Source organism: Somniosus microcephalus, chromosome 2 (genome assembly GCF_052327205.1).
Source record: "Somniosus microcephalus isolate GS21.2 chromosome 2, FLI_Smic_1.0, whole genome shotgun sequence".
In the NCBI taxonomy this organism is placed as follows: domain Eukaryota; kingdom Metazoa; phylum Chordata; class Chondrichthyes; order Squaliformes; family Somniosidae; genus Somniosus; species Somniosus microcephalus.
The window spans coordinates 285228619-285245520 of record NC_140988.1 but is presented as its reverse complement, the minus strand read 5'-3'; the positions used below and the strand labels follow the sequence as shown (position 1 = coordinate 285245520).

The window sequence follows — 16902 nt, the reverse complement described above, 5'->3', positions numbered from 1 at the left end:
GGAAGGAGCAGGAAGAGGAGAGACAGAGATAGATGGTGGAAAGAGAAAGCAAGGCACATAGGCAGTTACTTCCCTCACTATTTCTTTTCTTTAAATTGAATTTTGAAAGCAAACAAAACCTCTTCAAGGAAACTAAGAAGGGAGGGGAAGTGGTGGAGAGCAACTAGTTAAGGATGAGGGAAGCTCTGGCTTCTCCCTACCTGCCCTTGGGGAGAGCGAGTGGGAGTGGGGCAGAGATGGATGGAGCATTAAGAGTGAGGTCAGTGGATGGAGGATTAAGGGTGATGTGAGTGACAAGAGAGTAAAGGAGAGAAGAGAATACAGAAATTCAGAGGGTAGTTCAAAGGGAAACAGTAGGGGTAGTGATGGGGATAATATATATTAATGATCTAGACGAGGGAACTAGATGTAATATCTCCAGATTTGCAGACGACACAAAGCTGGGTGGGCGTGTGTGCTGTGAGGAGGATGCTGAGAAACTCCAGGATGATTTGGACAGGTTGGGTGATTGGGCAGAAGCATGGCAGATGCAATATAACGTGGATAAATGCGAGGTTATCCACTTTGGTGGCAAAAACAGGAAGGCAGATTATTATCTGAATGGCAATAGATTGGGCGAAGGGTAAGTGCAGAGAGACCTGGGTGTCCTTGTGCACCAGTCGCTGAAGGTAAGCATGCAGGTGCAGCAGGCGGTTAAGAAGGCAAATGGTATGTTGGCCTTCGTAGCGAGAGGCTTTGAGTACAGGAACAAGGATGTCTTGCTGCAGTTGTACAGGGCCTTGGTGAGACCACATCTTGAGTATTGTGTGCAGTTTTGGTCGCCTTATCTGAGGAAGGATGTTCTTGCCATGGAAGGAGTTCAGTGAAGATTCACCAGGCTGATACCTGGGATGGCAGGAATGACGTATGAGGAGAGATTGGGTCGATTGGGCTTGTACTCGCTGGAGTTTAGAAGAATGAGAGGGGATCTCATTGAAACTTATAAAAATCTGACAGGACTGGACAGACTAGATGCAGGAAGGATGTTCCCGATGGTCAGGGAGTCCAGAACCAGGGGTCACAGTCTAAGGATAAAGGGTATGCCTTTTAGGACAGAAATGAGGAGGAATTTCTTCACCCAGAGAGTGGTGAACCTGTGGAATTCTCTACCACAGAAGGCAGTCGAGGCTAATTCATTAAATATATTCAAGAAGGAGTTGGATATATTTAAGGCTAAAGGGATCAAGGGGTATGGGGAGAAAGCAGGAACCGGTACTGAATTTGGATGATCAGCCATGATCACATTGAATGGCGGAGCAGGCTCGAGGGGCCGAATGGCCTACTCCTGCTCCTATCTTCTATGTTTCTATGTTAAGCAGTGGTAGGAAGGGGTAGGGAATACAATGGGAGCAAGAGGGAGAAGCACAGTAATTGGGGAAGGGAAAGGAGCCGTTGAGGTCATATTTTCTCCAAAACCCCCACCTCAAATACAGCCCATAGCCATTGTTGACTCCTTTCCCTTCCACACCACCAAACATCTCACATCCAAAAAGAAGTGGAAAAAAAGATGAGAGTAAGAATGAGACAGAAGCAGAGACAGAGAGAAAAAGGAACAAGACAACAACAGAGATACTTAATGAATGACTGTGGTCTGTGACTTGCAGAAGATGGACTATTGCAAAAACAAATCTATTATACAGTAAAAATGGTTAGTCATCCCAAAATTACATAAGAACATAAGAAGTAGGAGCAGGAGTAGGCCATACGGCCCCTCGGGCCTGCTCCACCATTCAATAGGATCATGGCTGATCCAAATCTAGACTCACATCCACTTCCCTGCCCTCTCCCCGTAACCCCTAATTCCCTTATCTGCTAGGAAACTGTCTATCTCCATTTTAAATTTATTTAATGTTGCAGCTTCCGCAGCTCTCTGGGGTAGCAAATTCCATAGATTTACTACCCTCTGAGTGAAGAAGTTTCTCCTCATCTCAGTTTTGAAAGGGCAGCCCCTTATTCTTAGATTATGCCCCCTAGTTCTAGTCTCACCCATCAGTGGAAACATCCTCACCGCATCCACCCGATCAAGCCCCCTCACAATCTTATATGTTTCGATAAAATCGCCTCTCATTCTTCTGAACTCCAATGAGTAGAGTCCCAACCTACTCAACCTTTCCTCATACGTCAACCCCCTCATCTCTGGAATCAACCGAGTGAACCTTCTCTGAACTGCCTCGAGAGCAAGTATATCTTTTCTTAAATATGGAAACCAAAACTGCACGCAGTATTCCAGGTGTGGCCTCACCAATACCCTGTATAACTGCAGCAAGACTTCCCTGTTTTTATACTCCATCCCCCTTGCAATAAAAGCCAAGATTCCATTGGCCTTCCTGATCACCTGCTGCACCTGCATACTAACTTTTTGTGTTTCATGCACCAGGACCCCCAGATCCCTTTGTACTGTAGCACTTTGCAGTTTCTCTCCATTTAGATAATAACTTGCTCTTTGATTTTTTCTGCCAAAGTGCATAACCTCACACTTTCCAACATTATATTGCATCTGCCAAATCTCTGCCCACTCACTTAGCCTGTCTATGTCCTTTTGCAGGTTTTTTATGTCCTCCTCACTCACTGCTTTCCCTCCCATCTTTGTATCGTCGGCAAACTTGGATATGTTGCACTCGGTCCCTTCCTCCAAATCATTAATATAGATTGTAAAGAGTTGGGGTCCCAGCACTGACCCCTGCGGAACACCACTAGTTACTGATTGCCAGCCCGAGAATGAACCATTTATCCCAACTCTCTGTTTTCTGTTAGATAGCCAATCTTCCACCCATGCCAGTATATTACCCCCAATCCCGTGATTTCTTATCTTGATCAGTAATCTTGTGTGTGGAACCTTGTCAAATGCCTTTTGGAAGTCCAAATACACTACATCCATTGTAATGGCACTGCACCTGTTGGGGGCACTGTAAGCATAGCATTTGGTGACAAATTGATAACAATGAGGCTGGGCTTCATCTTATGTGATGGCCACCAAAAAATACACAGGAATCAAAACCATCAGCCTGTCGGTTAATTGTGTTAGGCTTTGGTAACATTGGAATAGTTCTAGGATTTGGCTGTACTGTAAAGTTGAAACCTGGGATTTGGTAGCACAAGGAGGTGCAATGTAGGGTTTGCTTACTCGATGATACTTGATGTCTGGTAGTCGTACAAGGGAGAGTGTTTACAGTGAGAGCAGAGGGTCCCGAGATATTTAGTACTGTTGGGGGACAGGATTATGAAGTAGGGAGAGTCTAAAAATATCACATATGGAGGGGGAGATTCCTGGGGAGGGTCAGGGTCCCAGAGTTTGATTGCACTGGAGGTAGGAGATACACTCAAGTCTGGGAGCATTGGGAAGGAAGTCCTTGAGTATGAGAGTAACTTGGAAGATGGGTTGCCTGGATATTGGGAGCACGAGGATCTTTATATTTTCATGTATCATGTAGCTTTAAATGAGAAAACGATTTACATTTTACTAATTATTTATATAATTATAGAAGTTGTTTTTTTTTTTTTTTACTTCCCCCCTTCGTTCTTGCAATGAATTTGAAGGTGCTGTTGGAAGTTATCCTCTCTGTATAGCACTGCACAAGGAGATTTTTCACACGAATGAATCTCCAATGAACAGTTGGTCGTTCACATGGTCCAAGCCTGGATGACTGACTTTGAATGCATTATCTAAGGTCAGCAGCAAAACGCCTCAAACATACCCTCACACAACAAAAGCAAAATGCTGGAAATACTCAGCAGGTCAGGCAGCATCTGTAGAGAGAGAAACAGAATTGACATTTTAGGTCGATGACCTTGCATCAGACGAAGGTTATTCGTTAACTCGGTTTCTCTCTCCACAGTTGCTGCCTGACCTGCTGAGTATTTCCAGCATTTTCTGTTTTTATTTCAAAAGTACCCTCCTCTGGTGCTGGTACAAACATCAGGCCTCCGAGAAATACAATGCTCCTCTGCAGCCCCCCCAACCAAAACAACACGGATAAGTATAAATTGTCTAAACTGTGCAATATGCAGAAAAAATGTAATGTTTTCCTTTGATGTCCCCACACCCCCCACCCAACCCTCTCACTGCCTCACCACACAGTTGTTTGCTAATTTTCTGCGTGGTTATCATGTGACATGGGTTGCACATTAACTCTGGGTTAATTATGTTAATGTGCAGGGTGAAATTACAACTCCAATAATGCATCGCTCAAACACAGAATTTGCCCAAAGTAGCTGGGATAATTCCCAGCATTCAGGTGGATTTCCAGCACACGCCCCAGGCTGCAGACAGTAGGGCAGGCAGTTCGAACCAGTAAATAACCAACTTCATGGACACATTTAGGTGATTTCATTTTTTAAATGGATTGTGTTATTTTTAGCTGTACACACTGACATAAGCGCAAGGAAAAGGTGGTTGGAAGCAGTGCAAGAAACAATGTGAACAATTTGATTAGTTAGTTTTATGGTACTGGTTTTGAAAAAAAGTTGAGGCGTTTTGACTACTCAGTTTTCTGCTGGTTATTTGTTCCTCATTGATACTTTTTGTTACTTTCAATTTGTTGATATTCAGCCAATCAGATATTTGTTCAGAAACTTAACAGATAAGCCCTTATTTCAGCCAATTACCCTTTTTGTGCTTTGGAAGTACGGGATTTTTGAGACTACACTTTGTTATGATGCTGTGGCTGCAGGCTCGGCCGGCACAAGACTCAACTGATTCTACAGTCAATAAATTATGACCTTGGTGCAAAGATTCCTTTAAACCATGTGCACACAAACGCAGCCCTGCACTTTGTCACAGAACATCACAAGTATTTTGGTTTCAAGAACAGGTTGATCTCCTTACGGTCAAAAATCAAAAACAGTACCAAACTCGACTACATCTTTGGTGGTGCTCAGACTATTTTGTGTTACACTTTGATAACTTTAAATATGTTCAGTGAGTAAATTTTAAAAAATGAATAAAACATATCTAACTATAAATATAGAATATAGCTTACCTGAATCAGGAGGGCACACAACTTGAACTTTAAGGAGCAAATTTACACATCTGCAGAAAAAATATACACATCAATAATCTGGGCGTACAATACCAGCCATCAATGCAGAAATAACATACAGTACAAAAGGATGGATATCCTCATTAGAAGCATCAATAAATTCCTCCCACAAACATTTTGCAATCAAAATGCATAATAGTTTAGAATCATAGAATGATACAGCACAAAAGGAGGTCATTCGGCCCATCGTGCCTGCGCCGGCTCTTTGAAAGAGCTATCCAATTAGTCCCACTCCCCCTGCTCTTTCCCCAGAGCCCTGCATATTTTTCAACTTCAAGTATTTATCCAAATACCTTTTGAATGTTATTATTGAATCTGCTTCCACCACCGTATCAGGCAGTGCATTCCAGATCACAACAACTCGCTACGTATTTTTTTCCCCTCATGTCGCCTCTGGTTCTTTTACCAATCACCTTATATCTGTGTCCTCTGGTTACTGACCCTCCTGCCACTGGAAACAGTTTCTCCTTATTTACTCTTTTAAAAAAAAAAGCGCTCTTCATAATTTTGCACACCTCTATCAAATCTACCTATTACATATAAATAAACACTTAAATATAAAAATGCTTCATGAAATGTGTGTGAATGTACTTTCTAGAGAATCCAATTAAAAACATTTTTTTTTTTTTTTTTTTTATAAAGTACAGGAAGAAAAGGCCATTTGGTCTATCAAATCCACACTCCAGCAGACCCTGTACAATGTGCATTGTCGTGGACTCTCGCAACCTGGTTAACCTCCTGAATGAGGTGAATAATCACTGAAAAACTCCAAGCATATTATAAAATAATAATGAATTGCCTGTGGAAGGAAGATAGGAAATCTTAAACACTGCAAGAGATACATGTGAATTACTACAAACTGTGAAAACGATTGCAAAAGGCGGCAAAATTATCCAAGATAAATACTGGAGGTTTCCAAAAAAATATACACTGTTCAAAAGGCAGAAATATGAATGAGAACTCGTAAATCTCTTTACTTCTGGATTATGAGGACATAAATCAAGGGGGAAAGGTGCAACTCTGACTTTGCCACAGCATTCACCACCAACATGGAAGAGACCACGAGACAGACCCAGAACAAGATGGGATGACAACACAAAAGTGCTCAACAGCATGGGCCTTACACCCAATTAGGCACAAGTGAGAACCCTGAACCATAGTGGTTCGAAGAAGCTGGGAGGTGGTAATGTCCTCTTATGGATAAGGCCCTCGACAACAGCGGGACCCCACAGTGACCCTGAAGAGGGCAGGCAGGGAAAGATTGGGTGAGGAACTGAACAAAGCGACTTCCACCTCATTCACTGTGGTACAGGCAGATCTTCCTTTGAAAAAGTTTTTGTTTTCACTCTCTATTGGGGAAACGAGGGGAAGGGGAAATGATGGGAGGGGAAACAAGGGGAGAAAGTGGAAACGAGGGGAGAAAGTGGAGGGGGCAGAGGAGGAAAAGGGGAAGGGGAAAAAGGGGGCAAAGGTTTTACAGAAATGACATCATGGTACGAGAAAAGATGCAAAGGGCTACCCGGATATCAGGCACCTGAACCACAAGGAGGGACTACAGCAGCTGAGTTTGTTTGCACGAGAGAAGAGAAGAGGAGGGGACCTTCTTGAGTTGATTCTTAAAAACTGTATACCATGACCTGGAAAATGAGAGGCATGGGATGAAGCTAACAGATTGAAAGATGTAACGCTGAGGGTGGTGAACGGTTCATTACCTGGGCAGCCCAAGGTTGATAAAATCAGCAGTTTTAAGAATAAGTTGGACAGGCATTTTCCAAGAAAAATCAATGGAGGGAGATCAGTTGTGAATTGTGTATTCTGTCTTTGAACTGAGGCTGGCTAGTTGGACTGAAATAACTGTTTCCACTCATGTACATTTCTATTTTCCTAGGCTACTGCACAATGTCAAATCTGCTATAACACAGTAGTATGGAATATCAGCAAATGCTTTCTGCTTAGCATTATGCAACTTGCAATCCTGTAAAGGATAATGTACTTACAGTGTAACAGTAACTCACCTACTAAAATTAGTAATTGACTCCTTATTATTTTTCAAGAGAGCAAAAGCTTGTCCTTGATATAAAAATGCAGTTGCTGACCATAAAATATAATTGAGGGTTTCTTTCTTCTTTGCCCAAAGTGTTTGTGACTCATTGAGGCATTTCGAAAGAGAACTCTGACATGTGGCATTAATCTCTGGAACTTCAGTCCTTTCTGAGCAATCACTAGACAGCCATTCATTAACTCTAATTTCAAATGTTAATTTTTCTGAAAGTAAACTTGACATTTTGCAGGCAATTTCCTCGCAAAGAGTGATGACATCATTATATCTCTGACATCGCAAGAGAGCTACTGCTGCTTCCAAATAGATTTCAGGAATGCTAGGAACGGTGCGGTCTGCTACAAGAAATACCTATGAAAGAGCACAATATAATTAAAAGTTGAAAACAATGAGTTTCTAACCCCAGATAGAGCAATGCTTGTTAAAATGCAGCCTGCGGTCAACGGTAGCTCACTCAGCACCTCCCACCAGGAAGAGTGCACAAACAGGTAAGAGAATGAACATTTTCTTAGACTTATTATGTGCAACACAACAGTAGATCGACTAGTATATTATTAAAAGCAGAATATACTGTCACCTGTAAACATTTTTTATGGACATTTCATTGTTAAATGTGTCCACACCTACATTACATCTGGTGATGTGTGCTCTGCCTCGACCCCAATTGCCAGTGGGCCCTATCTTTGGCCTCCAAAGCAGACTCCTGACTTCCCTTATTGAGCGCCTAGCCTGTTCTGGGCCAGCGATGAACCCTTCCACCCGCCGCAAACTCATTATCGCCCCTTGATGCTCCTCAATCAATTGGCAGCACCAATTTGGCTGACCTTTGTCTCAAGCACCCACTTGCTGATCAGCCTCTCTGCTGCCTGCCTGACTGCCCTGTCCCCAAATAAGCAATTCTGTCCTGTACCAGCATGCTCCCAAGATCAACATGACAAAGTTAAAATATGCTAATTCATTGTTTATCAGCCCTGCAATCAGTGCCCACAGACAATAAATGTATTTTTGAATTTAATTCATTTTCAGTTGTCATGTTCCCAATTCCCTCTTGCCGCACCAGTCATTCTCTTCTCCTTCACCTTTCCTGATTCCCCATCCCTCTTCTCTCTCTACCCACTTCCCCCTCTCTCTCTCCTCCACTCTGGTTACACTCATCTTACCAGTTTCACTAGTCGCACCACTCCCAGGAGGTTTCAGTTCTCCTTTGGTGGCCTTACAGTCTCTCCTGAGTGGCCTCTATTTACCTTCTGGTCTTTCACGATGCTCCATCTTTTCTCCTGCCACAGCACCCCAAACAGCATTTAACCCTGTTTTTTCCTTTCTCCCACCTCTAATGTTGCTCCATTTTCTCCCTTAGTTGCCTTTAGTCCTCTTCTGCCTCCTCCCCACATGCCCCTGCCCTGGCCTCTAATCCTGTTCTATCTATTCTCTACCTTCCCCCTATTCCTTGACTCTACACCTCCTCTACCTTCCTCCAACCCCCACTCCACTCTGCCTTCTCCCTCCAGCTACTAATGAGCTCCAATGTTCAGTGCTTCCTCAGCTCTAATCCACTTATTCCCCCCTCCCCCAAATAACCTCACTTGTCCTTAAAACTGTGTCATGACTTCCTGCATGCAATGCCAAGGAAGGTCCACTGCCAATAATGAGGGGGCAGAAATTACTGTGGTCATTCGGAATGAGGTCTGAGCTCATAATCACACACAGTAGTGCATTTTGGGCTCAACATTCAACACAGAATCTTCTTCAGCAACATCTCTCTTCCCAGGAACTTTGTTGTGTAAAAACATTTTTAAAATGCAGTGCAGACATCTTGTGTATGAAGGTCAGCAAATTATTTCTAAATGACACTCACTTCCTGTTGGGATCTTTCAAGAAATAAAGCCAGTAGGTCAAGATAGTGTTCCGCTGCTTCCTCAGCTCTAAACAAAACAAGTTAGATTGCAGAAAGTGAAACTGAATCGAAAAATGTCAAAATAAATTTGTGCTTCAGTCTTAAGATACAAAAACATTCCCTAGATATTTCAACGAGGGTGTTCAGTGAGTAGCTAAGCCGATTCATTCGGGGAAGATCCCAGATTGAATTCCTGAGCTATGTCAGGTTAGTTAGTTAGTTAGCCAGCCAGGGGCACTAATAGGGATATATAATTGACCTCAGTACTCCTGGGTTAAAGATTGGAAAGTCAGCCAGGGCTCTCCAACTTCTGATCACTTTTGGTAACTTCTCCTGTGTAGACCTTTTAGTGAGGATAGGATCAGACAGGCCCCTGTATGCAAACAGCTGATACATCCAGCCTCACTCATGCATAATTGTAACCTGGGCAAGGAATCAGAGGACACCCAATGCCCAGCAAGGAGTCAATGTCTCTGGGAAAAGAGGAAAAAACTGACAAGAGAAAGCAGAAAAAAAAACTTAAAAATCTAATTCTAGATTTCGAGTTGCAATTCTGAAGAATATTTCAGGTCAATCACCCTTCCCTTCACAGGAAAAGGTTTATCATCTCATATTCCATCTAGTCTTGGGATGGGGGTGTCACTGCCAAGGTTGGCATTAATTTCCCACCCCTAGTTGCCCTGAGGTGGTGGTGGTGGGCTGCCTTCCTGAACCACTGCAATCCATTGGTTTTCCATATGCTGTCTGTAATTTTGTAAATAGTACCTTCCTATCTGGAGAAACCTTCTTGCAAGGGAGTGCTTTACATGCACCTGGTTTACACTGGTCAACAGATGACATCTTGCAGGAATCCGAACCAGCTGTTCAGGTCTAATCAGAAATTGAGGATCAACATGATTGCCATCTTTAAACTGATCCCAACTTTCCAAAGCCTAGAAAATAAAATTTAACACATTCTGCATTTCAGTTCACTAGTGTCTAATTAGAACTCTAGAAAAATTACACTAAGTTTGAATTAGTGCTTCGCAAGTTAGAGCACCGGAGGGTCAAACCACAATCCAGAACTTGTGCGCATCATCTGGGCAGATACTCTGGGGCAGTATTGTCACATTATAAGGAGGCACCTCTGACACTTTTAGACCTTATTCACAGATATTTATCTCATCGTCTGTGCCTTAACCACTCCCTTAAGTGAACACTCCCTCCCAATTTGGTAATGTAGCATTGCCTAGGGGTCAAACTGAAACTCTGGTTACTGCAGTAGTTTACCGATACTGACATGAGTCTCTTCGTATTCTCTTGGTCTTTGGATAGAAGAAGAATAAACACTATCAGACCATATGATCTAGGCTATAAATTAAGATTTATTAAAAGTAACAGTTAAAGAGCAGCATAAAGCCAATACGACAGAATCTACTTAATTACAAAACTTTTAACCGACACCTCCTCAGGGTCAAAAATGTCAAAACCCTAACACTACTCTCTTAACAATATTAAATCTGGACCAGCATCCAGAACACAAAAATTTAACTCGGTTTTGCCTAACCATTAGAGCCTTTAAGGTCTTCACCTGTTATCTCGATAATCTAGAAGGATGGACAAGCTGGGAAGATGTTGCTTGGCGTTTACCTCCTATACTTAGCAAGTTGAATACAGGAGTACAAGATGTCTTCCACAGGTGAATCAAGTTTATCAAACTAATGTGATGGTTTCCTAAACTCCATCCAGTTACAAGGCCCCAGCACATTTGCAAGTGTTACACTGCACTTTACCTAAAATTTAATTTATTTCAGGACAAAGCAAGCAATCTATGTTCAGTGATTTCTACTTGCCTTGTAATCAAAATGTATTTTCACAGGAGTAACATGTTTAAAGTGACATTTTATATGCTAGACAGCAACATATATCCTCTTCAACATGTGAAAACAAGTTAGTAGCAACCAGATTTAAAGTGATCAACCACGTCTCCTAAATAGGTAATAAAAATGAAAACTCTCTCAGTTTAAATTATGACCAAACTCCTTCAGAAGAGACAACGCTTATCCTCCAACTGACATTCAATCTCAATAGACACTTGTACTTGATCTATTGTTAGTAATAGCTCATCTCCACCCCTCAAGGATCACACAAGTATCACCAACTACATGTAAACATGGTCAATCCCACATTCCCATGTGAGGAGGCAACCCTGCAAAAATAAGTTTATCTTTTTACCCATGATTAAAGCCACTAAACTGAAGAAATACAATTTTCAAAACACGAGTAAAATGCTGGAATTTTCCCTAATTCCATTTCATTTAAATAGAATTTGATTTTGGCCCCTGTAAAACAGTGGCACTGTGGAGCAATTATATAGGGCCCTGGTGAGACCATACCTGGAGTATTGTGTACAGTTTTGGTCTCCTTACCCAAGGAAGGATATACAGGTAGACTATCCTTTATCCGAACTTCCGAAAACCGAAAACCTCTAAAAACCGAAAGTTTTTTCGTTCAGCGTAAGTCGTGCGCACAACATAACCAGAGTGGCGCACGACTTACGCTGAGCAGGGCAGAGGGTCACCGAGTTCCCTCCTGGGTAGGAGATTGCAGGCCGAGCCGGGTAGTGTGAAGGAGGTACCGGGAGAGTGTACCCAACAATACAGCGGCCCGTCCGATAGCTGCAGCAGCCAGTCCGATATTCTTCTCTCCCCACCCCCCACCCGACCCGACCCGTCCGATATTCTTTCCTCCCCCCCCACCCGACCCGACCCCCAACCCATCCGATATTCTTTTCTACCCCCCCCCACCCGACCCGACCCCCGACCCGTCCGATATTCTTTTCTCCCCCCGACCCGAACCGCGGCCCGTCCGATATTCTTTTCTCCCCCCCCCCCCCCCAACCCCACCCCCGACCTGATTTGCGGGCCAGCTTAGTAGGAGTCAGCCGATATCCGGCTTTCCAGAGAAGCAGGAAGGGGAATGAGACACGGAACAGTCGCAAGAGGTAGCCTGAACTTTTAAAATTTATATTAAATACAAATTTCCCAGTCTTATAATACCTTCTGAAATCCGAAAAATTCCAAAAACTGAAACTCAGCTGGTCCCAAGGCTTTCGGATAAGGGATAGTTTACCTGTACTTGCCATAGGGGGAGTGCAACGAAGGTTCACCAGACTGGTTCCTGGGATGGGGGGGGGGGAGATTGTACTATGAGGAGAGATTGAGCAGACTAGGCCTTTCTTCTCTGGAGTTTAAAAAAATGAGAGGTGACCTCATTGAAACATAGAAAATTCTTACAGGGCTTAACAGGGTAGATGCAGGGAGGATGTTTCCCCTGGCTGGGGAGTCTAGACCCAGGGATCACAGTCTCAGAATAAGGGGTCGGCCATTTAGGACTGAGATGAGGAGAAATCTCTTCACTCGGAGGGTGGTGAATCTTTGGAATTCTCTACCCCAGAGGGCTGTGGAGGCTCAGTTGTGAGTATATTTAAGAGAGAGATTGATAGATTTTTGAATATTAGGGGAATCAAAGGATATGGGGACAGTGCAGGAAAGTGGAGATGATGTAGAAGATCAGCCATGATCTTATTGAATAGCGGAGCAGGCTCGAAGGGCCGAATGGCCAACTCCTGCTCCTATTTCTTATGCCCATGGTTTTATTCAGGAAGGACAGGCAAAAAGGAAAAGGAGGTGGGATAGCATTGCTGGTTAAAGAGGAGATTAACACAATAGTAAGGAAGGATATTAGCTCTGATGATGTGGAATCTGTATGGGTAGAGCTGAGAAATACCAAGGGGCAGAAAACGTTAGTGGGAGTTGTATACAGACCCCCAGACAGTAATGCTGAGGTTGGGGATGGTATTAAACGGGAAATTAGAGGCGCGTGCAATAAGGGCACAGTAGTTATCATGGGTGACTTTAATCTACATATAGGTTGGGCTAACCAAATTAGTAACAATACTGTGGAGGAGGAATTCCTAGAGTGCATACGGGATGGTTTCCTGGACCAATATGTCAAGGAACCAACTAGAGATCAGGCCATCTTAGACTGGGTATTATGTAATGAGAAAGGATTAATTAGCAATCTTGTTGTGCGAGGCCCCTTGGAAAAGAGCGATCATAATATGATAGAATCCTTCATTAAGATGGAGAATGAAGTAGTTGACTCAGAGACTAGGGTCCTGAATTTAAATAAAGAAAACTACGATGGTATGAGGCACAAGTTGGCTAGGATGGATTGGGGAACGTTACTTAAAGGGTTGACGGTGGATAGGCAATGGCAAACATTTAAAGATCGCATGGATGAACTACAGAATTAGTTCATCCCTGTTTGGCATAAAAATAAAACAAAAAAAGGTGACTTACCATGGCTAACAAGGGAAATTAGGGATAGCATAAGATCCAAGGAGAGGACATATAAATTGGCCAGAAAAAGCAGCAAATGTGAGGATTGGGAGCAGTTTAGGATTTAGCAAAGGAGGACAAAGGGATTAATTAAGAGGGGGAAAATAGAATGAGAGTAAGCGTGCAGGGGACATAAAAACTGACTGTAAAAGCTTCCATAGATATGTGAAAAGATAAAGATTGGTGAAGTCAAGCGTAGGTCCCTTGCAGTCAGAATCAGGGGAATTTATAATGGGGAACAAAGAAATGGAAGACCAATTAAATACATACTTTGGTTCTGTCTTCACAAAGGAGGACACAAACAACCTTCCAGGGATGTCGGGGAACATAAGGTCTAATGAGAGGGAAGAATTGAATGAAATCAGTATTTGTAGGGAAATGGTGTGAGGGAAATTGACGGCATTGAAGGCTGATAAATCCCCAGGGCCTGATAATCTACATCCTAGGGTACTTAAGGAAGTGGCCCTAGAAACAGTAGATGCATTGCTGGTCATCTTCCAAAATTCTATAGACTCTGGAATAGTTCCCGTGGATTGGAGGGTAGCTACAGGAAACTCTTTATTATCCGGCACCGACGGGACCGGCGTGGTGCCGGTTTATCAAAAAGTCTGGATTAGAGAGGTATAGTTAAAAGGTACGAGAGCTCCATACACAGCAACAAATCCAGGCTTCCCTGTTGCTTAGCAACATGTGCAGGAGCCCCGGTTACACAGCCACAGATCCAGGAACTGCCACTAATATGAAGTAAAACTTACCTGAACCTACTCCTGAATTTTGCCGGTTAACAGAGATTTCCAGTTATTTAGGTGCCGGTAAATCAAGAGTTTCCTGTAATGTTACCCCACTATTTAAAAAAGGTGGTAGAGAGAAAACGGGGAATTATAGACTGGTAAGCCTGACATCGGTAGTGGGGAAAATGCTAGAGTCCATTATAAAAGATGTAATACCAGAGCACTTGGAAAACAGTGACAGGATCGGACAAAGTCAACATGGATTTACAAAAGGTAAATCATGCTTGACTAATCTACTGGAATTTTTTGAGGATGTAACTGGTAGAATAGATAAGGGAGAACCAGTGGATGTGGTGTATTTGGACTTTCAGAAGGCTTTCGATAAGGTCCCGCATAAGAGATTGGTGTGCAAAGTTAAAGCACATGGGATTGGGGGTAAGGTACTGACTTGGATAGAGAACTGGTTGGCAGACAGGAAGCAAAGAGTTGGAATAAACTGGTCTTTTTCCGAGTGGCAGACAGTAACTAGTGGGGTACCGCAGGGATCGGTGCTAGGACCCCAGCCATTCACAATATATATATATATGATCTAGACGAGGGAACTAGATGTAATATCTCCAAGTTTGCAGATGACACAAAGCTGGGTGGGCGTGTGTGCTGTGAGGAGGATGCAAAGAAACTCCAGTATGATTTGGACAGCTTGGGTGATTGGGCAGATGCAGTATAATGTGGATAAATGCGAGGTTATCCACTTGGTGGCAAAAACAGGAAGACAGATTATTATCTGAACGGCAATAGATTGGGAAAAGGGGAAGTGCAACGAGACCTGGGTGCCCTTGTGCACCAGTCACTGAAGGTAAGCATGCAGGTGCAGCAGGCGGTTAAGGCGGCAAATGGTATGTTGGCCTTCATAGCGAGAGGATTCGACTACAGGAGCAAGGATGTCTTGCTGCAGTTGTACAGGGCCTTGGTGAGACCACACCTTGAGTATTGTGTGCAGTTTTGGTCGCCTTATCTGAGGAAGAATGTTATTGCCACGGAGGCAGTGCAGTGAAGATTCACCAGACTGATACCTGGGATGGCAGGAATGACGTATGGAGAGAGATTGGGTCGATTAGGCTTATATTCGCTAGAGTTTAGAAGAATGACAGGGGATCTCATTGAAACTTATAAAATTCTAACAGGACTAGACAGACTAGATGCAGGAAGGATGTTCCCGATGGCGGGGGAGTCCAGAACCAGGAGTCACAGTCTAAGGATAAGGGGTAAGCCATTTAGGACAGAAATGAGGAGGAATTTCTTCACCCAGAGAGTGGTGAACCTGTGGAATTCTCTACCACAGAAGGCAGTTGAGGCCAATTCATTAAATATATTCAAGAAGGAGTTAGATATATTTCTTACGGCTAAAGGGATCAAGGGATATGGGGAGAAAGCAGGGACAGGGTACTGAATTAGGATGATCAGCCATGATCTCATTAAATGGTGGAACAGGCTCGAGGGGCCGAATGGCCTACTCATGCTCCTATCTTCTACGTTTCTATAATGGTCTGGATTTTGCTGTCAGCGGCGAAGTAATGGTGCTTACTGCTCATCATGCTTACAGCTGCCCACAGAATTTTCGCGGGCTTTAGAGCGATAATTTACAGTTCCTAGAGATCCTAATCAGCGTGACGCCCTCCACAGGGAATCCGTGGTGTGAGCAGGGAAAGCTACAGCGCGTCTCTTCAACCAATTAGATTGAAGAATCCTCACTTGACATGCAGAGTCCAAAGCAGGAAGTATAAATAGAAAATTTAATTCATTGCAAAATTATGTACAGAAAGTGAAAGAGAGGGAAAGAAAGATGGGATTAAGACAGAGATAAAAGAGACAAAGAAAAAGTAAAACAGTTTTTCAAGTTTAAAAAAAATCTCCAACAATAATTAAATTCTGAAGAAATGAGACTCTATACTTGTAAAATAAAATTTTCAGTGCCAGAGAGGTTGTTTGGCAGTAATTAAGACTTATCACGACGTTAAAAATTTACTTAAACCTGAACGCACCAGCCCCAACTTTTTCTGCCGTGTTTAGTGGGTAACCAGCGAGTAAGTGTAGCAACTTCACGCTCTTATAGATTTCCATGCTGAATCTCTCGGCGAGGTACCAGTGTAGTTCAACTTGTGGAGGAGCAGGGAAAATCAGACAGCAACTTCCGTAGTTCAGCGTTTAACTCCAAGTGTGGACTCCGGAAGTTGCTGCCCGATTGATTCTATAATAGCGGTGAGCGCTGTTAAGCTCACCGTTATTCTTAACACAAAATCCGAGCCAATGCTTTCAGAGACAAATAATGAATGCCTCCTCCACGCTCATACAAAAAAAGCCCCCTTTATACTTAGTCTGTCATCATTTCAGAGTAGCTCTGTAGCACTCTGAAGGCAAGCCAATAGGTGTGGTAAAAGATGCTGTCAGCCAACAAAATTGGCACAGTTCAACTAAGACGAGCAATCAAAAGAAATTCTTTCCCAACCTCAGCAGAATAGTAATTGTGTTGAAGGGAGTACAAGCTGCTGTGCATGGGATTATGTTAACTTTTTTTTAAGAAAAACTGGATGATTATCTCGTTATGCATTGAAAATGGACTAAATGTGGAATATTGTGGTTAAGATTAAAATAGTGTCACAACGTTTTATAAAACATGGACTATGGGCCGGATTTTGCAGTAAAAATAATGGTGAGGCCAACAACGCTTATCGTTATTAACGTGTAAATCGGACAATAA

The 16902-nt window shown here is 43.0% G+C and overlaps 1 protein-coding gene across 2 annotated transcripts in view; it reads right to left on the bottom strand.

The window, feature by feature from the left end:
- Positions 1-16902, bottom strand: part of fancg (FA complementation group G) — a 53187-nt gene that overhangs the window by 18045 nt on the left and 18240 nt on the right. For both annotated transcript variants that reach the window (XM_085973061.1, XM_085973070.1), the window contains exons 8-11: positions 9797-9963; positions 8993-9059; positions 7094-7488; positions 5019-5068 (exon numbers count right to left, since the gene is read on the bottom strand). In XM_085973061.1, coding sequence (XP_085829187.1) covers positions 5019-5068; positions 7094-7488; positions 8993-9059; positions 9797-9963 — 679 coding nt within the window. The remainder of the gene's footprint in view (positions 1-5018; positions 5069-7093; positions 7489-8992; positions 9060-9796; positions 9964-16902) is intronic.